We start from the raw sequence: 23,956 nt of genomic DNA on the forward strand, positions 1-23,956 counted from the left end.
CCCTTGTAAGTTAATATAAATTACTCTCTAAAAAAAAATTTTAAAGCATACAACAGTAGGACTCTAGTCCTTTAAAAGTGGAGAGTTAAGAATCATTCTTCTAAATATTTTGTTTTGTAAAAATATAACTTCACCGAGCACCTATAATGTGCTGACTTTGTACTGGACATTTAGTATGTTATCCCCCAATCGTGGTTCGATTCCCAGTCAGGGCACATGCCTAGGTTGCAGGCCAGTTCCCAACAGGGGACACACCAGAGGCAACCATACATTGATATTTCTCTCCCTCTTTCCTTCCCTTCCCCTGTAAAGAAAAATAAATAAAATCTTTAAAATAAATTAAATTAAATAGTATGTTATCCCCAATCTTCATAGTAACCTGGATAGTATTATCCTTGTTTTCCAGAAGAGGAATCTCAGGCTCAAAAAGGTTGTTACTTGGCGAAGGTCACACACATAATTAAATGGCAGACTGGAATTCGAACCCAGGTCTTTCTCACTCCCAAGTCTGAGCTCACCAGCACACTGAGGTGCCCATCAGGGCTGACAAAAGGCTGGTCTCCAGGAACATGACATGATGCTGAACAGGAAATGACATCTTTTGATGAAACTGAGGAGACCCGGTAGAGTATTTAACTTTCAGAGCAGATTCCTAAGCTCAGGAAAGGACTAATAAAGGTTATGTAATACTATTTCACAAACCTTGAAAAGCTCAAACACCATGTGATAGAGATGAGATGGTACATAAACCACTTGTATTGGCTGTCCTGGTGATTTTGCTACAGAGCAGAAGAGAAAAATATGAAAGTACAGAGAGATGTGCTTAAAGCATTTTAAAGACTATACTGTGTAGTGATGAAAACATTTACTGTGGCGAACAGTATCATTTCGGGGAGAAGCGCCACACCCGTTCTTCTCGGCATTCGTGTCTGCACCCCGTGCTCACCTAGAGGAACACCTGACGGTGACAACACGCGTCCTTAGAAACAGTTTAACCAACCCATCGTCCCATTCTTCTCTATGACAGTCAGTCTTTTCAAAGGGCACTCCACCTTAAGGTCAGAATTTTGCTCTCCAAAAAGAAGTACTACAGTCCATAAATTCTTTGGTTCAACTCACATAAACACATTCTTTTTTAAGCCATTTTTAAAAATTGTTTCACCTAGGTGGAAGGTTTTCTGTTTTATTTCAGGCATTTCCACGGATAGGGATCTGAAGAAAAAAATTAAGCTAGTATCAGTTTATCAAGAGATGCTAATTTTACATTCAACCACTTAAGAGGTGCCCAGGTGGGCCTGGTGGGCAGGCAGACAGTGTGTAAAACAGAACCTTTCGCAAAACAAAGGAGTAAGCCTTGCCGTATCCTACAATTCTAATGCAGCCAGCAAACTGGATTCTCCTCCGAATAAAACCTTTCTTGGAAACATGGATGGAACTTCGACAAACTACCCACATAGTTTGGGAACCCAAACCCACATACTTTGGGTTCCCGAACTACCACTGTGCACTGTTGATTTACTGAATGGTACCATTATGGACCAAATGCATTAATACTTCTTTACGAAAACATCAATCAATTCTATTTTCAATTGGATACCTTCTTCCACCACTGTCCAGAATACAACTTAGTAAAAGCCTGCTTGACTGTCTTCTTCTTAAAGGGTCATGTTAACTTAGGAAATGTTCTTCCCTCTTCTAAATCACCCCACCTCTAGAAGAAACAGTGCAACTCATCAATCTCCTTCCAAGGCACCTCAACCTTTTTTTGTCCAAATGGCACTAAGTCAGAAATAAAGGCCATCAGAAATAAAAAGATTCTCAAATAAATGAGTGTCTTTCTTTCCTCTTCTACACCTCTAGTCTTTCTACTTCCTCAACAGTAAAAATGATTTATAATTCAGGAAGTAAAAATCTTTAATGGTAAACCTTGAATTACTGCAGTGTATATGAAAGTCAAATGTAATTTTTTTGACATCACTTTTCTCTATTTTTTTCTAACCAGAAAACCAAAGATAAGCAAAGAATCATTATTATCATCAACATTATCAAAAAAATTTTAAACAGGGGAGAAAAATACAAATTATCTTTCAGAAAGAATCCTACTAGATTAACTACACACATACACAAATATTTTTTAAATATTTCCCTCACTCTCACAGCCAATGAAGAAGTCCTTTTATATTACAACAAATCTAAATTATTCTTATCATTCCTTCTTACATAACTGTAATACTGATCATTGAGAAGACAACATCAGGCTTACCATTCAGTTCTTCAAGCTCTAGTTCAGGAGAGTTAATATAATATAAATCGCAAAGGCGCCTAGCATTTTCATAGCCATCTAGTGAAAATCAAAACAAACAAACAAAAATCATTAAATAAATTTACATCTGTTTCATGCATTAAGATAGCAAGAATATTGACAAATGAAATTTTAAAGTTTTCTGTAGAAGAAAATATACTTTAAAAACCTTAGTTTGGGGAAGATCTTTTAAAATATGACATGACAAAGTCGAACAGCCATAAAAGAAAAATGACAGTTACCATACAAAAAAACAAACAAACCCATAAACAAAGCAAAGGGAAACAGCAGACTGAAGAAATTATTTGCAACACACACAATAAACACTTAGAGTTTGTGAGGGTTTAAGAAATACATACTCTCATTCATTGTTTCATACCTTATGGGGGCTGTCAAAATTTTACATACACTTTAACTGTTTCTAATTCCTTTAGAAAATACTAATAAAAGTCAGCACTATCTAAAAATGTTCACTGCAGTACTGTTGGCAAAAGGAGAGAAATGGAAATAAACTATATGTGCATCAAAAGGAGGATGGACTGATATATTCTGATACATCCATCCGGCGGCCATTCAAAAACCTGGGGTGCAGCCACATGTACTGAAAATGATACAGTATCTGTAAACTTGTAGAAAAACATACATAGAGAACCCCATTTTCCAAAAACAACAATGTAAGATGAACATTCATATACATGTACGAGTTTATGTGGTATAAACAGAAAACAGGATGGAAAGATGCACACCAAACTATTATGAATTATGGCTTCTACAATAGAGAATTAGAAAGGGGGAAGGGAGCTTAAAATTTTTGAAGGGAAACAGATACCCTCATGGTATCACTCTACTTTGCCTAACAAAGCATTGTGTCAAGACATACTCACCCTATGCATAAGGTTCAATTAACAGTGTAAAGTTATTTACAAACCCAAACTCCTAACATTTTTATCTCATGATATAAATAGTTGTTTTAATAGCATGAACTACCACTCAGCAGTTTTGATTTCTGCATGATTTCTGCAAGGAGAAATGTAAGTATTTACCTTGAATAACTTCAACTACATTGCAGTTTGGGTTTATGCTTCCAATGTGTTTTCGATGAGAAGGGCTTCCTTTGTCTTTCCCACCAAACAATAAAGCTATCAAGAAATAAAATATCAAAGACAAAAAAAAAGGTTAAAATATCCAATGCCCTTTTCCAGATCTGAAAACTGTTTCTCCAAATGGTACCAAACAACAGAACATTCTTCTTAAACATAAACACAGTATTTTACCCTTAAAAAAAAATACTGCCCTGGCTGGTGCACCTCAGTGGATTGAGTGCGGGCCTGCAAACCAAAGGATCTCGGTTCGATTCCCAGTCAGGGCACATGCCTGGGTTGCAGGCCAGTTCCCAGCAGGGGATGCACAAGAGGCAACCATACATTGATATTTCTCTGATATTTCTCTCCCTCTCTCCTTCCCTTCCCCTCTAAAGATAAATTTTAAAAAAATACTTATTTTGTATGGGAATGTATTTACTTTTCTTAATATGCAAAAAAAGTAAAATTGAACATTCTTGTTAAAGGGAAGTTTGCTAAATAAATTTAAAATATACCAACACATGTTATTTAGCTTCTTTTCTTGCCTTTCCAGACACTTACAGTGCTGATTCAGTAACATTCGAATGGAAATCCGGCTCATGAAAAAGCGATCCAAAAAGTACTGAACATTCTGGCTGGTGACAGGATCCACCCCGAAGCTCTCCTTGTATTCAATCACACCCTGAGCCATCGTGGGAATAACATCATTGTGACGGTTCCTGATCCGTATCACAGTATCTGTAAAGCTAAGCAAACCTGTCTCTCAAAACAGACCAATATTGTGACAAGTCAATTTAGTACTAAAATCTGAGTTTAACCAACTAAACCAGGCAAGAAATCCCTAATTCAGCAAAAGGAGCCTCAGTGCACATTTTCCTACACTTATGTAAATATATTTCAGATCATAAAATACACTGAATCTGTGAATGGTAAGGACTTCCAAAATAAAGCTTTTGACATTTAATTATATTCTTGGAAGTCTTCAAAGCAAAGCTGAACCAAAGCATAATCCTAAAACTGTTACGGTCTTCTTTAACCATTACCAACTAAGGCCCTGTGGGCGCGCACTATGAGGGAGGTGTCTGGGCAATCAGCGTAAGAGAACACAGAGCTTCTCAGGAACACATGCTCTGTAAGCAATGAAGATGCATGAGCCAGTACAGCCTGTCTGCTCTGGAACTACTCCCTAGGGTTCAAAGAGAGAAAGGACCACTCAGAACAGAAAAAAAGTAGGCAAGAATTCTAATTTCACTCATCCTGTAAGTTTAAAAATGGGAGAAGAAAAGTCAATTATTGTGTGAAAAGAAAACTTTCAAGTCATCTGGCCTTACTCATTTCTGTCATTTAGATTAGAAGACATTGTTGCACGGGTAATTTAAAGAACTAAGTAAAGGAGAAAAGAAGTTTTCATTGGGAAGCAACAAAATCCATTTTGTGACATGTTCATCAGAATTTACACTTTGAAATGAGTGCTTTCCCATTCAAAGTCATCATCTTGAGTACTATTAACTTATTCCAATGATGCTCTCACTGCTCAAAACAGTTTTGAAATTCCTAGTTTGTAATTAGCTTCAAAACCAAGTCAATCCAAAACACAAACAATAAAACTCCTCGAAAACAGCAAACATCTCATCATTTCTAGTCACCCCTTTATTAGTTTATATTACTTCTCTTTTTTACAAAACACAAAACAGTATTATTCTGCTTGACTGCTCTGAATGATGGTTTCCTGAAGGTTCCATAGCATAATCCATATAACACAATGTTTACTTTCCAGACTACCAGTGTCCAAATCCTGGTCCCACCCTTTGCCAGCTCTGTGACCTTCCTGCTACCTTAAGGTACTTAACCTCTCTGTGCACATAGATAGCATTATCTCAATTTAATTGTTTTAATGACCGAATGGCTCAGTCATGTAAAATGTGCTGCACACACAGACACAGAGTAAATCTTGATGTTATTTTCAGACCAAAACCATGCCTACGAAGTGAAGTGTTGCCGCTGCCTCTAAAGACGGTCAAAATACGTATAAACAACAGAAGAGGTGGTCTCCAGCTGTTGAGCCACATTCACTGGAATAATCGGGTACCTGCCTGAGGGGACTGCTTGGGTGTATCAGCTCTGGTATGTTGGTTATTAAAGTGGCAACCATATTACTTACATCATCTTCCAGACCACAGGTCATAAATGAGAGACCCATCGCCATGTTTTTGTAGGCCTGGAGTATTTTTTAAAATTTGTAATTACCTGTCGATCCAATTTGAAATTAGAAGATTTTACATTAAAAATGTAGACTTGTGACTTTTCTTCACACACACAAAAAACCACTCAGATGACCTGGGCAGTATGGCGATAATTAGTTGGAGCTGAGGTGGCTGCCTTTTGATGTGTGTCCCCTGCAGGCTGAGTCCTCATGTTATATCCAAGTGGCATTACGGCCACAGCTAGACATCTGTTCATCATCACACTTGAACTGTGTGATGACTCAGTCTTTTATTCCAGCTGGAGTTCAGAAGAACATGAAGTATTTTTCATTCCCAGAACAATTTACCGATTTATGTTCATTGCCTTGCTTGTGTGGGCTACTGTAGAGAACCACACTACCACTTGTTCTAGAGCAGTGGGAAACTAGAAATGAATCAATTTCCCCAACGTGATTGATCCAACAGCAGGTTTAAGCTCAGTACACTTATATTTTTATATGATGTTTAAAGGGTACAAAAATTATGTTCAGAATAAAGGTTAAAATAGTATACTTACTCATAAATAGTTTTAGCATCTTCAGCACTTTTGTCCTTAAAATCAAGAAGCTCCTGAAGACTCTGGATATACCTAAAGTACAAATGAATAGGGTACATTTGTTCTTCTACATTTTGAGAGTTCAGTATTATAAAATGCTCAAAAGGTATTTTTAACATTTTTAATTTAGAATAGCACTATAAATTAAATTATGGTTGAAGTAGGTTTTTTTTTTTAATCCTCACCCGAGGATATGCTTTTATTTATTTTAGAGAAAGAGGGAGAGAGTGAGGGATGTCGGAACTCAACGTGATAAGTTGTCTCCTGTATGTGCCCCGACCACCTAGGGATGCGACCTGACCAGGATCAAACCTGCAAGTTTTTCGTGTATGGGGCAATGCTCCAACCAACTGAGCCACCTAGCTAGGATGAAGTAGAATTTTTATCCCCAATCGCATTTTAGCAAAGTTCCTGGCACAAACTAGTAGAAAGTGCAAGTTTTCTCCTAAAAGCACAGGTTAAATTTGATTGAAGGATTGTGAGGTCTCCTGCCCCTTTTACTTTTTAAACTTCTATACTCTAAAATAGCTCTTAAATTCTTTAAACTTATAACTACACATTATAGCATAAATAATAATTGCCATGGGAACTGTATCCATCACCAATAACTATGTGGCCATGAGCAAATGACTTAACTTGTCTTAGTCTCAGTAAAATGTAGAGCCCAGCCGACCTTGGCCTAGGGGTCAAACTTAAATGTCTCTACTTTAAACCTTAATTTTAGATGTTTATATCCAATCAACAAATATTTGTTGAAAGCCTACAATCTACACCACATAGTTCTTTTAAACAAGACTGAAGAAAAACACAAAAGTCATGAAAATGTAGGTTTTAATTTATCTCACTATTCAAGGTTGCAAATCACCTGTCAGGAAGGAGGAAAATAAAGAAAGCCAAATGACTTCTGAAGGTCATGCCACCAAGCACAATGGCAGCGCAGAGCAAGAGCTAAAAACACTTCACTGCCAGTCAATGACCTTCAAAAGCATAATGTCTGGCCCTGACCGGGTGCCAGGTGGCTCAGTGGGTTGGAGCATCCCATACACCAAAAGGTTGTGGGTTCCATCCTGGTCAGGGCACACACCTAGGTTGCCAGTTCAATTCCTGGGTCAGGGTGCACATGAGAGGCAATAGATAGATGTTTCTCTCTTTCTTCCTGCCCACCCCCACTTCCTCTCTCCCTAAAATCAATAAATAAATCCTCAGGTGAGGATTTTAAAAAAAAGAGTAAAAGGTCAGCAGGAGTCTGGGGCAATGAAAGTGTTTTTAAAAAATCTGTAAATCCGTATGTTTGTTTGGAGAGCTGGTGCTGACAAGCAATTCGCCTCTCTACATTCCAAAGTCAAATGATTCTGATACCTACTGTTTTGCTTTGACCATTAACTATCTTTTCACTGGCAAGAAAAACTGTGTTCTTTATTCAAGAGGGATTTGAATACTTAGAACATGTTATACACAGATCGGTTTTTTAAATATAGCATATGCTATTTTTAATTAAAAAAAGAAATAAGCTTCCAGACAAAATTCTGTTCTCCTTTATACTCCATCATAGTTCCTAAACAAATGTCTCTTCCTTAAATGTTTGTAATTGTTCCACATTTGGACTGCATGGCATCTATCATCATATACAGTTAGCCCTCGAACAACTAGGAAATTAGGCCACATCTAGACATCTGGTGACTCCTGCCCCTTGCACTCCAGTCACAAAGCCACATGTAACTTTTGACTGTCCAAAAAGTTAACTACTAATAACCTACTGTTGACCAGAAGCCTTACCAATAACACAGTCAACAAATATCCTGTAGGTTTTATGTATTATATACTGTATTCTTACAATAAAGTAAGCTAGAGAAAAAAATGTTTTCAAGAAAAGCATAAGGAAAATACATTAACTGTATTTATTGAAAAACATCTGCATGCAAGTGGACCCACACAGTTCAAACCCATGTTGTTCAAGGGTCAAGAGTATACAGCAGTCATACTTCTTCCACTTATTTTTTAAAGTCGATGTTAGGCCCTGGCTGGTGTGGCTCAGTGGATTGAGCACAGGCCTGTGAACCAAAGGGTCCCCAGTAGGGGGCGCACAAGAAACAACCATACATTGATGTTTCTCTCCCTCTCTTTCTCCTCCCCTTCCCCTCTCTCTAAAAATAAATAAAATCTTTAAAATAAATAAATGAAATCAGGCAATCAATCAATAAAAAACAACTCTGGAATGACTATTTTGTTTGAAATGTATAGTGATTAAGAGAATAAAACTATTAAATTAATAACAAGAATGCCTGTATTTAAGTGGCCACATGTGGTGTATACCCCTCATAACTCAATTTTTTGGAAGAGAGATCACAGTTTCTACATTATTCCCATAACTTCTAATTGTTTTCAAATGATAAAGATTTTACCTTTTGTGACTTATGAAGATACTCTTCAATAAAATAATTTTATTTTATAAAAAATACGCACCCTTGAATACATTCCACTTTTCTAACTGCAGCATGGCACAGTAGAAACAAAAACTCTGGGTTTGAATCCCAGCTCTGATCTGAGTGGTACTGGCTTAAGCAAAAAACTTATCAGCTAAAGCCTGTTTCCTCATCTGTAAAATGAAGATAACAATGTCTACTGAGCAGGGGTGCGGAAAAGGATTAAAGGTACTGTATGTAAACCCCTCACTTCAACAGTGGTAGTTATTACTACTATAACATCCCTGCAGGCTTAATAACATAAATCTTAAACTTAGTGTCTGCATTTCTGTGCAGTTAATTGTTTTTTTCAAAACCAAGGAGTCGTAGAATTCAGGATTCAGAGGATAAGCCCAGATGCGCCCCCCAAAAGGAGGATTGGAACGCTGCTGCTTATTTTAAGATTCCACTAAAGAGTAAAAAAGGATTTGGTTTAGCCTGGAGTTTAGTCCCCAACTCCATTAAAACTGCAAACAAGGGAATCTTACCAGCTTTGTACCAATTGAACTGACGGTGTCCTGAGAAGATTATCTGGAAGAAGACTTATTTCTTTCATTATATTTGCCAATCTAACAGGCAACTCTTGCCGCAGAAACATAAATGAGGTCTTTTCACAAGCATTCACGGATCCTGAAACCAGACACGGTGGGAACAGCAGTGAGTGGAAACCAGAAGGCAGCAGAAGCCAAGAAGCAGGGAGAAACACAGGGGAAGTTATTCGGCCAGAAACCTCAGAGGGGCAGCATCACCATAATTACAGGGTAAGTAAAGAAGAGAAGACGGGATGATAACCTCGTCTCTAGGGTATCCTAAATAACCTTCCGATTCCTGACATTACAAGCACTTTGTGGAGCAATGAAGACACTTTCCTGTCTCCATTACTTTCACCCTCACTGCGATCTCCTGTCTTAGAACTAAGGCAACCTGAGCAAGTCTGGGCAAAATGAGGAGTCTGATCAACAGCACTTGCAAAGCCTACCCACTATAAACTTGCTGCCATCATTTAGAACATGTTTCCTAAATCTAGGTTTATAAGAAGTGAATACCGCCTAAAAAAACAGAAACATTGTCATGTGCATGAGAACCACTACATAAATTCCCATAACCAAAGAGTAATGTACAGAAGGGCTTTCAGGAAACAAAGAGCAAAAAAAAAATACCAATGCCTGTCAGCAACCTTCTTCCAGTGTCTCCCCCAGAAAGCCCCATTGGATTGTCTAATTCCTGGAACGCAGCCTGCTCATTACTCCACTCCTGCATCAGGATGCTGAGCAGAATACTTGTAGAACGTCCTCTGGCAAGCAGGTCCATTTAAAGTTAATTTTCCATAAAAAAATTAGGTTGTTGCAGCAATTCATTTAAAACTCACTAATTTAATCTTACTGTTTCAGCAAAGACAACCTTAGCAAAAATTAGATTGCAACAGCAGGAATTACAGGATTAAAGGAAAACATTTGAAGGTGAATGGCATACTTGTGAACAAGGCCACATTCACCCCTTAAGCACACTAGAGTCATTTTAAAGTAAAAACAAAAACCAAGGGCTTGAGCCAAAAAAACAAAAAAAACCACAAAGTTACAGTGTGGTGACACTGTACACCACAATTTTAAGATAAAGTTGCCAGCCATGCCAACATCTCTCAAGCCCACTGGTGATCTGTCAGTGACCTAACAGCACTCACAATGCATCAGACAGCTTTTTCTTCTTAAATTTTATGACTTCATTACAGTGTATTAGAGTTTTCTCTTTTCCCCTCAATGCCCCCACATGAGAAGTCAAAGTTAAAAGCCTAACTTTGAAATTCTTCTGTAATTTGTTACATCCCTTCTAGAAGGCAGCACCCATCAGAGAAAGAGGAAAGTGAATAGTCGCCTCTACAAGTGTAAAATGCGGTAGGCTGTGAAATGTGGTAAACCCCAGCGTCCTGTACTCATGCACTTTACACGTGCTCAAGACTTATTTTGCTGCTGATGAAATGAACGCGCTATTGGTGGAAACAGTCAAGCCAGTAACAAGAAAAACATTCTATGAAACACTGGGCCAGTTATAACCCGCCTCCCGGATCATCGTGCCAAGTTGACGCAATCATCACACAAAACTGGGCATTTATCATCTGTCTGCAGAAACGGCACACGACCCCGGGAGGTGTCCTCACACTGCCTCTCCAGGAGCAGGGGTCTTCCGGAGGGGCCTGGCCACCAGGGTAGACCCCGGCACGTGCGCCGCTAGGCGGATGGTGTTCACCACGCGGCCCTTCAGGTTTTTCAACAACACACAGTAAAAAGGCACACGCCCCCAGTTTTGCACCTGAGCATCAGGATCTGCCCTCCAGGGAGGAAGGAAACACCGAAGGCCCAGGGCTGGGGAGGCGGGGAGGCGGACGCTGAGGAGGAGCCGGGCGCAGAGGCGACAGACGCCGCGCACAAAGGCCCTAGGCCCGGGCCGCACTCACCGAAGTCGAGGAACTGCTTCATGGAGAGCGGCGACGGCGAGAAGCGCGCGTAGAAGTCCACCTGGCCCGGAACGCCGCCTTCCGGCGCCAGGCCGGAGCCCGAGTCCGAGGTGAGGCTACGGCTAGCGCCGGGGCAGGCGGAGCGCGGCCCCGGGCCCGGGCCGGCCGAGGCGGCTCGGCACAGCAGCCGCGCCAGCCTCATGCCCAGCGAACCCCGCCGGAGGAGCTGGAGCCCGGCGCGCCAGGTGGCCGCTCCGCGGCCGCGGCCGAGCTGTACGTGACGGACGTGGCGAGTCTTGGGGGCGGGGAATCTGTCAGCGACTGTCACCACCACGGCTGCCGCCCCCTTCGCCGGGGCCCGCCCCCCAGCGCGGTTGGGCGGGATCCAGAGTGGGACGCCGGGAGGTGGAGAGGCGCGCGGGCGGCCGCGGAGCCGAAGTGCAGCTAGGTTGACTCGGGGCGGCTAGAAGCCACTGTGCGCGCGGGGCCGCCAGGCCAAGGGGCCGCCTGCCCGGATCAGGGTGGTCCTATCCCCCCGCCGGGAAGCCTGCGAGGTCGGGCCGCTAAGTCGCACTGGCGGTGAGGGGTACCACCCCCCAAGCCCTTCTGGGACAAATCCCACTTTCCTGCTTCCTCTACCTCAGCCAGAAGGCTCAGGGATGGGCCTGCGCTCTGCTTCCAAACACCGCGGGTCTTGCTGCGTGTGCGTTCCAGAAACTCCTCTGTGTGTAAGCCCCACATTTACAGGTGAAGAAACTGAGACCCAGAGTGTTTAGGGAGACGACCCTTGCGAAGCAGTGGTCCATGAATACGAATGGTGAGCACTGTGGAGTATGGCCTTAAATAATGTCAGGGACAACAGTCCCAAGAGATCTTTGGCATGCAACTTGAAGCATTATCTGCAGGCATTCTTGGCACAATCAGCAATGTATTTAAAGGATCCCTGCACTCCGACTGCCCATCTCTGTAACTCATTCTAGGGTCAGAGTTCGGCTACTTCACCCTTTCCAGATTTCTAAATAGTGAATATAAGACTAGACAATTTCTAATATTGGTTTAATTGCATAGAGAGAGCTGCAAAGAATATAGTCTACAGTGAAAAACACTGCTGTCCCTTCTCTCTGCTGCTACTTCCCCATATATTTTCCCCCAGTGGTTTCTAGTATATCTTAGATGCAAGAAAATTACTTTTCCAGGGGTGTGAAGTTTATATATATATAATTTTTAAAACCTGAAAATAAAAAGCCAAAGTAAGAGGCAACACACATTTATTTGAGATCACAAAAAAATAAATATTTTGAAAGCACTGGTTTGGGCAAAAACCCAGATAGCATTCTGATTGTGGGGTAAAGGCAAGGGGGTTTCATGAGAAGAAGAGGAAGTACATGAACAGAAAGAATTTCTACTACTAAGCTAAGTTATTTTTCACCTGTATATGGCTATTTACTGATTCTAAAGAATGTCTTTCATTATCAGTCCTTGTACTTGGAAGCCTGCTCTCCTGTTAGCTTTACAAGCAGTTGTTTGGAAAACAGTGCTGCTCTGGCCCAGTTTAAAGGTTATTGGTGGGGGCGGGCAAAGGAGGAAAAATTGGGATAACTGTAACAGCATAAACAGAAGGAAGGAAGGAAGGAAGGTTGGCTGGCTATTTTGCCCACTTCAAACATTCCAAAGTTTCAAGGAGTAAGACAAACAATGCAGTTGCTCTGGAATGGCTGCCATGACCTAAGTATATAATATGTATTTGTGGTATACCATGACAATTCATTTCTCTATAGTGGTGAGATCTTGGGTTCTGTAAAAGTAGAGTGAGATGAGAGTCTCTTTTTAGGGTGTACTAGTCCCACAAGTTTAGCTTGAAGAACATTGACCACTTAGAAACAAGGGTAGGTGGTTGAGGGGATAGGGTGGAAGCAGAACTAACACATTCTCTGAAACTGGTCCCTCTAATCATTTGTTTGTGTATCTGTTAACATGGTGGTTGTTAAGACTTTGATAAAAATACTTTATAGGAAGTAGTAGGAACACAAGATTATGATATGCAGAGAAAGTAATGAAAGGGGAAGCAGAATCTCATTTATATGTTTGCTGCCCCACAAACCATACTCTGTACCTCCCCAACCTAGCCAGCCTTCATCCGTTCTATGCATATTTGCCGAATGCCTACTGATGTACTAGTTACTAGTAATGTTCTACATGATTGGGAGTAAAGCCACATGCAGTTCAGATAGGATCCCTTTCAGAGATGCCTGCTCTTACAAAGAATATACTGTAGGGTCCAACATTGTAGAATTTTATACCATATCTTCGAATATTAAGAGTCTGCTCTGTGAAAGAATAATTAGGTTTGTTCTTACTGGCTCGGGCAGCAGATGGAGGACTTCTGGATGGAAACTAGGGAGCTAGACCTGACTCACATGTGGAAAAACTTTCAGTGGTTACAGCCATTGTACTGTGACATGAGTAGCCTTAAGGAGGTAGGGGTTCTTGTCCATTATCATTTGAGTCTAGACAACTGCTTTATAAAGATGGTGTGAAGAGGATTATGGGGAAGCAGTGTAGTGTAATCAAGAGTGCCTGGGTTCTAATTTCAAATCCTGGTTCGGTGATGTACTAGCTGTGCAGCCTTGAGTGAGTTACTTAACCTCTCTGAGCTTCAGTCTCCTTACCTAAAAGGGGAGGGTAGTGTCTGTCTCACCATGTAACTGTGACCTAGACAGTGTAGCTGTCTGTGTTAGCACAATGGCCAGGACGTACTAGAGCTACTCAATAAATAGCATCTATTTATCATTATTGCTGTTTTTAAAACTTATTTCCTTATTAGGATTTTATCAGAATGAGTCACACATGTTTGGCGTGAAGACAACTTTACCAGAGGACTGGGAGGAAAGGACTTGAAATTGAATAGTAGACCTCCTTAAATTTGTCCCTCGACCATGTCCACAACTCTGTCCCAGCCTTCCTTCATGTTGCCTTTCTCCTTTCTCTTCTTCCTTACAGACCACTTCCTGAGCACCAAATTCTTCTCACACCGGGATGCTCAGTAGCATTCAGCTCCCTCAACCTCTGTTCACAACTCTGAGCAACCCTATCTGCTTTCCACCCAAGCGTGTCCAGGTGCTCAGCTAAACATTAACTTGCACAGAAGAACAAAAACCCACAGAAACCTTGCGATTTATTTTAGCAAGGTTATTCCCCTAGAAACCAGTCTAGCTGTTTTATAACATGTGTTTCCTTTCCCCCCTAGTATATTCACAAGGTTCCACCCAATATACAGAGAAGGAATATATGAGAACACTGAAAATGGCATCACCTTTTTTCCTTCTTGATCAAAGGCCTAGGGCCCAGAAGCTTGAGAGAACATTAGATTTTTTTTCAGATATCTGTTAACACAGTGGTTGTTAAGACTATTACAAAAATAATATATTCAGGGAGCAGTATGAACAAAAGACCCTAAGATGTGCAGAGAAAGGTAATCAAAGGGTTGTATCTATTTGGGGAGGTGGGTGGAGTAATCTCATATACATGTAACTAAAGGGCTAATAGTCTGTATTTAACTATGCAGATATAAAGTATAATGATATGCTAAGATAATAAAAATCTTTGTATGTGTCATACTTGGGCCGGATCCTCCAATTCACTGGGAATTTGATTCTCACTGGGCCAATTTGACTGGAGAGTGGAAGAAGCAATGGAAAACAAGCTAGTCTGTGTCACCCCGTCTCCATCACCTTCTGGCTTCATGGGGCTCATAGTAAAACTAAGGGCATTATGACTTTGATTAAACTCAGTTTTAAATCCTGTCTCTAAATCATATCCCTCTCTCTCTCGCTCTCTACATATGTGTGTGTGTGTGCGTGTACACACACACACACACACACACACTTCAGAGACCTAGCCTTTACCCAGGGTAGTCAGTAACTCCGAGGCAGCAGCAGACCGACCGCAGCCCGGACCTGACGAATGGTCACCAGGTCTGGACCTCTGGCAGGCTAAATATAACATCTTGACCTAAGTTATCTTTCTGAGCCCTAAGCTGGAACAAACGCCTGGCTACTTTCCCCTGAGACCTGACAGAGAGAGGCCAGAAAAGATCTCAGAACTGCCCTCAAGACCTGAAAATGATTCGTTACCCTTCCCGTACCTCAGACAGCTCCCAGTACAGCCCTGAACCCTAACCCACAGTGTCCTGTGATTTTGCTCTGTGTTCTCTATAACCTACTTGCCTTTGGGGACTTCAGGCCTTTGAGCATTAGCTTCCTGTTCTCCCGGATCACCGTTCCTAGTAAAATAGCCAGTGTGGGTCCACTCCTGTTCTGCACTTAGCGTTTGGCTCCACTAGCACCAAGTGGACAAGGTCTTCCTATTCCGTAACTAGAGGACAAGGGGAGAAAAAAGTCATGATATGACTCCCCTGCCCCTTCTTGCCCGGACGTGATTTGTGTCCCTCTTAAGTGTGGCTACTGCTCCCTCCCCCTGACCAGTGAGCCCTAGAGGTGGTACCAGTTTCCCCCTGTTGTTAATTGGGGGGCTTCACCACCCCTAACTGCTTACCTCTGCCCACAACTCTGCGCATAGCCCCTTCACCCTTCAGTTCCCTTTTGGAGTGTGCTTTCATTCCCTGCCCCAGGACCCTGACTGATACAGCAGAAAGACAGTTTTCAAAAAAGGAAAATCATGGCTGTCATGCAGCTATAAAACATACATGTCATCATTGTGTATCTCAAAGCTGAAAAAAATGAACAGAAAAATTCAAGTAACAAGTTAATTAAATAAAGGGAGCCAGAACTGATGTTACAACCTGTTCAAAGAAGTCAAAAAAACCGGATTACAGAAACGTCTTTGCAAAGGGCTATAAACTGCCTTTTCCCTGCAGGAATCTGGAACCCTTCGCCTGATGTTATTTGCATAGATATCGGCAAGATTTATTTGTATTATCAGTTATCTACAATTAACAGTTATTATGACTTCAAAGACATAAATCCGAATCAGATACCCTGGAAAGTTGTGCTCTAAACAGTCCATTGTTATTGAACGCCAACCATAACTGAAAAAAAAAAAATGAAAGCATTGTATTGTCTTCCACTGAAGCAAGACTTATCCCTGCATTCTTTAAGGAGTACTGCCATTGAGTTACTACTCTTGCGACATTGCAGAGGCCACGGTGTTCACCAGGACTTGTTTGAGTGAAAACCCTGTATGTATCTGGAGGAAGGACTGTACTTCAATGTGCTGCTGGGGTTGGAGAGGATCCCTGGGGAAAGCTCAAGGAACAGCTCTGCAGGGAGCCAGGGGAGGGATTCACTTGGCTGAGCAAAGGGGAAGGGGAGTTGGCAGAAGATTGCAAGGGCTATTTCACAATGAGAGCACTCCCTGTAACCTTTAGTAGAGTTTACTGAGAAAAGGAAAAGGCTGTTGAGACTGGGTCTTTTGTGCCTTTGTGCAAGCTAGTGAAAAGAATGAACTTTGTGTTCTTTTGGAGAATGGGAGCCAGTGGGGACAGCCGAGGAGGTTAAGGGGTGAGAGTGCTGAGCGGGACTCTGAGGTACAAACCCCAGGGAACATATGGACCAGGACAGGGAGGAGTGTGACGTGGACAAAATAGACAGTGATCTGTGCCAAAGTGTCTGAGGTCCAGGAAGACTGCTGACCAGCCGTGGGCAAGTTCCCCTTTTAAGTGTGTGTAGGGGTGGGACAGTGTAAATGTCCATGTTCGCCACCAATTTCCCTTCATTTCTTCATTTCTTTTCTTCTGAGGCCCATAGCTGCCTTTTCCGGTGGTTCATTGATTCCTTGAGTGTCTGTTTAGAAATGCGATTGCTGGACGGGCACCACTTCAGGTTTTGCAGTACAGCCGTGAACAAGCCGTCTGGTTCCTGCTCTCGTGGGGCTTCCAGGGGAAGAAACTGATAGTGAATATACAGCTCGTGTCAGGGAGTGCCAAGGGTATGAAGATAATGAAACAGAGCCATGGCTTGTGTGTGTGTGTTGTATGGAAGTTGCTTTACTGAGGTGGTCGGCAAAGGCCACTTCAGAGGCCTAAGAAAAGAGGTGTTACTATGACCCTTCCCACCATGATCGTCAAAAAGAAAACAAAAAAATCCCTAATCTTGTTGCCTTTCATTTACTCATAATTCAGCATGTTAAAAACAAATTCAACCCAGTGAATTTGAAGATTTAATTAGCTTTATTCAGTGATCATGAATCAGGCAACATCCCACCCAGCAACAAAAAGGGGTTATAAGTGAAGATTTTCATAGGAAGAATGTGTGACATTGTTAGGGGAAAGCCCCACATATCTAAATTCAGGATCTGTTCTAGAGAGCTGACATACAGCCTTATTCAAAATCATAAGGGCTTTAATAGGAGAAACTTACATACAAGGGCAAAGCAGCTGCTCCAGCTGGTGGCGAACCCAGAGAAACCCACACCCCCTCCCAGGACAGTCCCTCCCTCCCTCCCTCCCTCTCTCTTCCTCCTTCCCTCCTTCCTTCTTTCCTCCCTCCCTCCCTTTTCTTTTTTCTTCTATTTCTTTTTTTTTAAATTTTATTTATTTATATTTAGATAAAGGGGGACAGAGGGAGAGAAACATTCGTGTGAGAGAAAAACATTGATCGGTTGCCTCTAGCACATGCCCCGACCGGGGACCGAACCCTGAACCTCATCAGGTGCCCTGACTGACCGGGAATCAAACTGAGACCTTTGGATTTGGGATGCTGCCCAACCAACTGAGCCACACCAGTCAGGGCAGGGTTACTTTTTAAAGGGACTTCAGAACAGGGGTTAATAGCAAAACCAGTTGGTGGGTAGACCTCCTGAGAGAACAATGAATCACTGAGTTAAAAGAAAGATTAAAAGATAACATCGGGCAGTTATTACACTCTATACATACATTAACCTCCTCCCTGGGGGCATGACATTTGTCACAACATTGTCTGGGCAGCATTCCCTGCTTTCAGGGTGGTCAGCCAAATGTGACGTTAGAGTGTAAACAGTCACAGAGAATTCAGCAGTCACAGAGAGTTCACCATCTCCCAGATGCCTCTGCTGGGCGAGCCATATTGCAGCTCTAAAGTGAGTTCCCCAACAGAGGGGTGTGGTAAATTAAGGTTTTCGTAGGAAGAAGAGTGTGTAACAGGGGAGTTAGCAAAAGAAGGGATTATAGTCATGTACTGCATAAGGACGTTTCAGTCAACAGGCAGCATACACTGTTGTGGTCCCAGAAGATTACAGAGCTGAAAAATCCCTATTGCCTAGTACCCAGTAACATCACAGAATAACACATTACTCACATTGTATGACGCTGGTGTAAACAAACCTACTGTGCTTCCAGTCCTATAAAAGTAACACACAATTGTGGAGAGTGCATAATACTCCATGATAATAAATGACTGTGTTACTGGTTTATGTATTTATGTTTTATCATTATGTTAAAGAACACTCTTCTATTTATGAAAAAAACTTGTTGCAAAACAGTATGATATGTCTGCAGCCATCTCATACGTCTCGTGTTTACTGCATCTGTTGATGGTATAATTTTCCTTTGTGGTTGATTTAATCTCATGTTGTTTTGTACAGTAACAGGCTGTACAGGTTTCGTAGCCTAAAAGCAATAGGCTATACCATATAGCCCAGATGTGCAGTAGGCCATACCACCTACATTTGTGTAAATATACTCCATGATGTTAGCACAACGATAAAATTGCCTAACAACGCATTTCTCAAAAGCGTTTCTCGGCATGCATCTCCTCAGTCGAGGATATATTTATTGATTGGGGGGGTGGGGAGAAACATTGATGCAAAAGAGAAGCATTAAATGTCTCCCACTGCATGGCAAGGAACAGAGCCTTCCGCCCATAACATCTAACTTCTCTTTGCCTGCATCCAAACATTTCCATGGAACTGCCGCACGGCCATGCCTAGGTGGAACAAAAGTGGAAAGGGGTTTTATTCTGAGTGGGATATCTGTCCAGAGAACATCTGTGTTATCGTGGTAAAAAGAGAAAATGGACATTGGGAGCTAGCGCACTGTCTCTAATGCAAGTGGTAACTGGAGTTGGGACCACCTTTGGAGAGTACTTACACATTTCCACACTCTTGGAGATGTAGAAAAGAGAAGAAACTAGATTCACCTTTATGTGAAAACTTAGGGGCGTGTATCTTGGAGAATCAAGTTGATCTTAAAAGCGGTGGAAGTGCTCTGAGTTTCACATTATTAGCTGGAAGGCAGCTGCCTCCTCTCTGTTTCCTCTACTGTCCTCGATCTTGTAGCATTTTCTTTGGGTGAGTGGCCGTATTGGTCAAGATTCAATGCTTAAGATAAAAACCATTCTAGGTATTATTGGCATGAAGGGGATGGCATATACAAAATAGAATGAAGCATTCTGTAATTTCTAGCAGTCACTAGAAAGTGAAGAAAAATTTTGATTAGGGGAAGTCCAAAGGAATCAAGAGGCCACCACCTGTTAACTCTTGTCTGCTCATCAGAAGACACGCTACATACAAAAGAAGTAAAAAAAAAAAAAAAAGACAAAAACATAAACATGGAGAGGTGAGTAAAAATGGTGGTGATTTTAGAATCTGTTTAAACTTAAGCAACTATCAACTTAAAATAGTCTGCTATAAACATAGCTTGGTATATATAAAGCACATGGTAACCACAAACCAAAAATCTGTAAGAGATATACAAGAAACAAAGAGAAAGGAATCCAGACACAACACCACAGAAGGTCATCAACACACATGGGAAGAAAGGAACAGAGAAGAACTACAGAAACAACCAGAAAACAATTAATGGCAATAACTACATACCTATCAATAATTAATTTATATGTAAATGGATTAAATGCTTCAACCAAAAGACAAATAAAGATATGATACACATACACAGTGGAATATTATACAGCCATAAAAAGAATGCACTCTTACCATCTATGACAACATGGATGGACCCTATAGAGTATGTTAAGTGAAATTTACCTAAGAGAAGGACAAATACCATATGATTTCACTTACATGTGGAATCTAAAAACCAAAATAAAGCAAAAACAAACTCAGATACTGAGATCAGACTGATGGTTGCCAGATTGGAGGAGGGTTGGGTGAAAAAGGTGAAGGGATTGAGAAATACGAATTGGTAGTTACAAAATAGTCATGGGATGTAAAGTACAGCTTATTAAATATAGTCAATGATATTGTAATAACTATGTGTGGTGTTGGGTGGGTCCAGACTTACTGGGGAGAATCACTTCATCAGGTATATAAATGTCTAACCACTATGCTGTATAGCTGAAATAAAATATTGAATATCAACTGTAATTGAAAAAAAAAGACAACACTGGAACTTAAGTCTATACACTTACTAGCAAAATACCTGCCATGAGTCCACCTTTCAGATCTCAAATGAAGGTATGTATTCCATGGAATCTAATTCATATTCAAAACCCTAGCTTTCCAGCCCTTCCAACTAGAAGGGTAGAACAGAGGTTGAGCAATCTGATGGCTTAGGCATTTCATTTATTTGTTTTCCTGGGAGGAGTAGCTGGGTTGTTTGTGGTGGGAACAGGCAAAGGAAAACTGGAGAATAGTTGGTGCTAGGGAAATGTCAAAGTGCAAATACTTAACTCCTACAGTAAGCCTGACCCTTATTTCACTCTTTTTGTTTTATAGCTGAATTAAAGCAGTGACTGTGACCAGACCCACGTATCCCTGCTTCTGAGTCAGCTACTGGAACTGGGGTATTGTTCTCCATTCAGTTTTACCGGTACTCACTGCAGTGGGATTTTGCTTCTAGAAGGGCAGGTATGTTGAAGACATGGCCCACAACACCAGCTTAAGACTAATGTCATCTAGCCTCTCAAGACAGTGAAAGCTATATCCTCAAATATAACAGACTAAAATGCACCCTGACTGCTCTCCATTATGTTCGAGGCTGTTAGAGGGTTAGAAGTTGTATAGATGGGATGGTGTCTACTCACTGGAAGCCTGGGCTGTAATCCTAGTTATTCTCCATGCCATTTCACAGGTAAGGAGGTTAAACCACCAGGGGTTAGTAAACTTGCCAGAAGTCACACAAGTTGAAAGCAGCAGAGCACATCCAATGAATGAAGACTGACTCCAAAGGTCCTTGCTACCCAACACGTGACCCGTGAACGAGCAGCAGGGCACGGCAGCCCTGGGGCTCACTGGGAAGTGGACTCTCAGGCTCTACGTCCCAGACGGCCTGAATCGGAGCCGTCATGGAACAAGGCCCCAGGTGATTCTGAGGCACCTTGAAGTGTGGAAAGAGGACTGCTGTCAACCGTGCCGCTGACTGTGACGTCCCAACCAGGGTGGCTTCCTCAGTTAGGCAAACACCCTAGAACTTCAGCTCCATCAGCAATTCCTGGGGATTTTTTACAAATTTATTTTTTCCCTGTTAACAGACAAATGGGAAAGAGAAATGGAAGTTTTAAAACTCTGTTCTTCCAGTGACAAACTTTGGTCCGATACACGTGATGCAACTCAGGCACAAGGTGGGCTGTGAACGCGTCCTCTTGCCCAGAGCTGTAAAGGTAACAAGCAGCAAGCCTGTAGGTTGCCTTCCTGCTAAAGGAGACCAGAGGCTTGATTGTGTATAAAGAACTGAGAAAGAGTTAACAAATCTGCTTATCTAATTAAAACTTACATTTTGTTACGGAGGAGGAGGAGAATGGGGAGAGGGGAGGAGAATCGGTGCATACTAACCTGAGGATGCCTCCTCGCGGACTGTGTGTTCCCCCTCCCCCATGCCCCCACCCCATCCCTACCCAGACCTACAGATGGTCACTGTGAGTGAGGGCTGAGACTGAGTTTAACACAGAAAAGAAGGTCGATCTTGTACAAAATGACCTATATTGATAAGTTTTAAGACTTAGGTTCCTATTTTTTAAGTTAGTTAAGGGTACTGAGTCTTGCAGAGTGTAGCTCTCATACCCACTAGTAAACCGTGATAGACTTTAACAGGAGACAAAAGTTTCCAGTGACAAATTATGTTTCCCATCTGTGAAATAAGAAAGTAGAACTAGATTTCCATGCTTCCTTCCTACTTTTAATGTTCGGTGACTCCACGTAATGAACAAATGTATTATAAAACTAGCTAACATCTACAAAACACTTCCAGATCTTCTCACTCACTCCTTGGAAGGACCATGAGGTGGGTGCTCTCAATCCTCTTTTACAGATGAGGAAACGGGCTCGAGTGTTAGTCACTGGCCAGGACTGTACTCTAGGAAGAGGTGAAGCTGATTCACATCCGGGCAGCCTGACCGGAGCCTCCCCTTGGAGAAACCTCTGGTTTCTCTGCTGGGTACTGGCACAGAAGCGCCACAAGCAGAAATGGGACCATGTCCCCCCCCCTGGTGGGCAGAGTCCTTTCAGTAAATATTCAGGCCATCTGAGGACCTCTAAAGCAGTTCTTAGTTCTCAGTCTCAGCTGCACCTGAAGAGTCACTTGAGGAGCCTGAACTGGCACCGACGCCTGGGTCCCACCCTGAGATTCTGATATGTCAGTCTGGTGTGTGGTCTGGGATCTTCTAAAATGTTCTTCAAATGTGCCATTCAGGTTCAGAACGACTACTCCATCTTTTCTGGGAATGGTGTTAGTTCCAAAGCAAGCTCCACCCACATAAGATCAGGTATGACCTTGTATGTCAACAAGTGACATTGTAGCCCAAGACTTTGGATTCTGCTACTTACATAGATTGAATCCAGCTGCTTGTCAGTATCACAAGCTTCCTCATTCTCAACATCAATAATTATCAGAGACATGCAAATTAAAACCTCAATATCACCTCACACCTGTCAGAATGGATATCATCAATATATCAACTGAAAAGTGCTGGTGAGACTGTGGAGAAAGGGGAGCCCTTTTGCACTGTTGGTGGGAATGCAGATTGGTGCAGCCACTGTGGAAAGCAGTATGGAGATACCTCAAAAAATTAAAATGGAACTGCCTTATGACCCAGCAATCCCACTTCTGGGAATTTATCTACAGAAACCAGAAACACTAATTCAAAAGAATATAAACACCCTCATGTTCATTGCAGCATTATTTATAATAGGGTAAGATCTGGAAACAGCCACAGTGCCCATCAGTAGATGAGTGGATAAAAATGCTGTTGTACATTTACACAATGGAACACTACACAGCAGTAAGAAAGAAGAAACTCTTACATTTTACAACAGCATGAATGGACCTGGAGAATGTTAATGCTAAGTGAAATAAGCCAGTGAGTGAAAGACAGATACCACATGACCTCACTTTTATATATGGAATCTAATGAACACAATGAACTAATGAACAAAACAGTCACAGAAGATTAGATGCATGAAACAGACTGACAGCTGTCAGAAAGGGGGGTGGCGGGATGACAGACAGGACAGGGACCAAAGAATATTTATGCACAACCTGTGGGCATGGACATGGACAACAGTATGGGGATTGGCTTAGGGAGGAGGAGTGTGGAATGGGGCGGTGAGAGGGAAAGGGAGAAAATGTGGGAACAACTCTAATAGAAGAAATAACAAAAGTGAATTTAAAAAACAAAATATAAGCGTCCTCGAAAAGGTCAGAGCCAGTGTCATTTGTGTGTGGACCCCCAGAGCCTAACAACGTCCTCACAGACTTTCAGGGAAAAAATCCTTCAACCATGTCTAACTCCATTTCAAATGTCAGGATCTTAAGACAACACTCAAATCTACAGGCTATTGATGGATTGAATATTTATCTGCTGGGCCTTGAGAAAATAAAAGCAGCAAGCTCTGTCCCCGTAATTTGATGTTCTGTGGCTGTTCTATTAGAAGGAACAGTACATGAGAAATTCTCTCAGACTGGTGATAG

General features: G+C 41.8%; 1 protein-coding gene across 2 annotated transcripts in view; it reads right to left on the minus strand.

Moving 5' to 3' along the window:
- PDK1 (pyruvate dehydrogenase kinase 1) overlaps positions 1-11,390 on the minus strand; it is a 33,590-nt gene extending 22,200 nt beyond the window's left edge. Inside the window, exons 1-7 of one of the 2 annotated variants that reach the window (XM_037044453.1) lie at positions 11,098-11,390; positions 9,134-9,275; positions 6,145-6,216; positions 3,946-4,130; positions 3,346-3,441; positions 2,264-2,341; positions 702-779 (exon numbers count right to left, since the gene is read on the minus strand). In XM_037044453.1, the coding sequence (XP_036900348.1) occupies positions 702-779; positions 2,264-2,341; positions 3,346-3,441; positions 3,946-4,130; positions 6,145-6,216; positions 9,134-9,275; positions 11,098-11,299 (853 nt within the window). In that variant the 5' untranslated portion in view covers positions 11,300-11,390. The remainder of the gene's footprint in view (positions 1-701; positions 780-2,263; positions 2,342-3,345; positions 3,442-3,945; positions 4,131-6,144; positions 6,217-9,133; positions 9,276-11,097) is intronic. The other variant, XM_037044452.1, reaches the window with a different exon arrangement.
- Positions 11,391-23,956: the final 12,566 nt, after the last annotated feature.

Source organism: Sturnira hondurensis, unplaced genomic scaffold, assembly GCF_014824575.4.
Source record: "Sturnira hondurensis isolate 20B ecotype Veracruz unplaced genomic scaffold, ASM1482457v3 Scaffold0004136, whole genome shotgun sequence".
Taxonomy (NCBI): Eukaryota; Metazoa; Chordata; class Mammalia; order Chiroptera; family Phyllostomidae; genus Sturnira; species Sturnira hondurensis.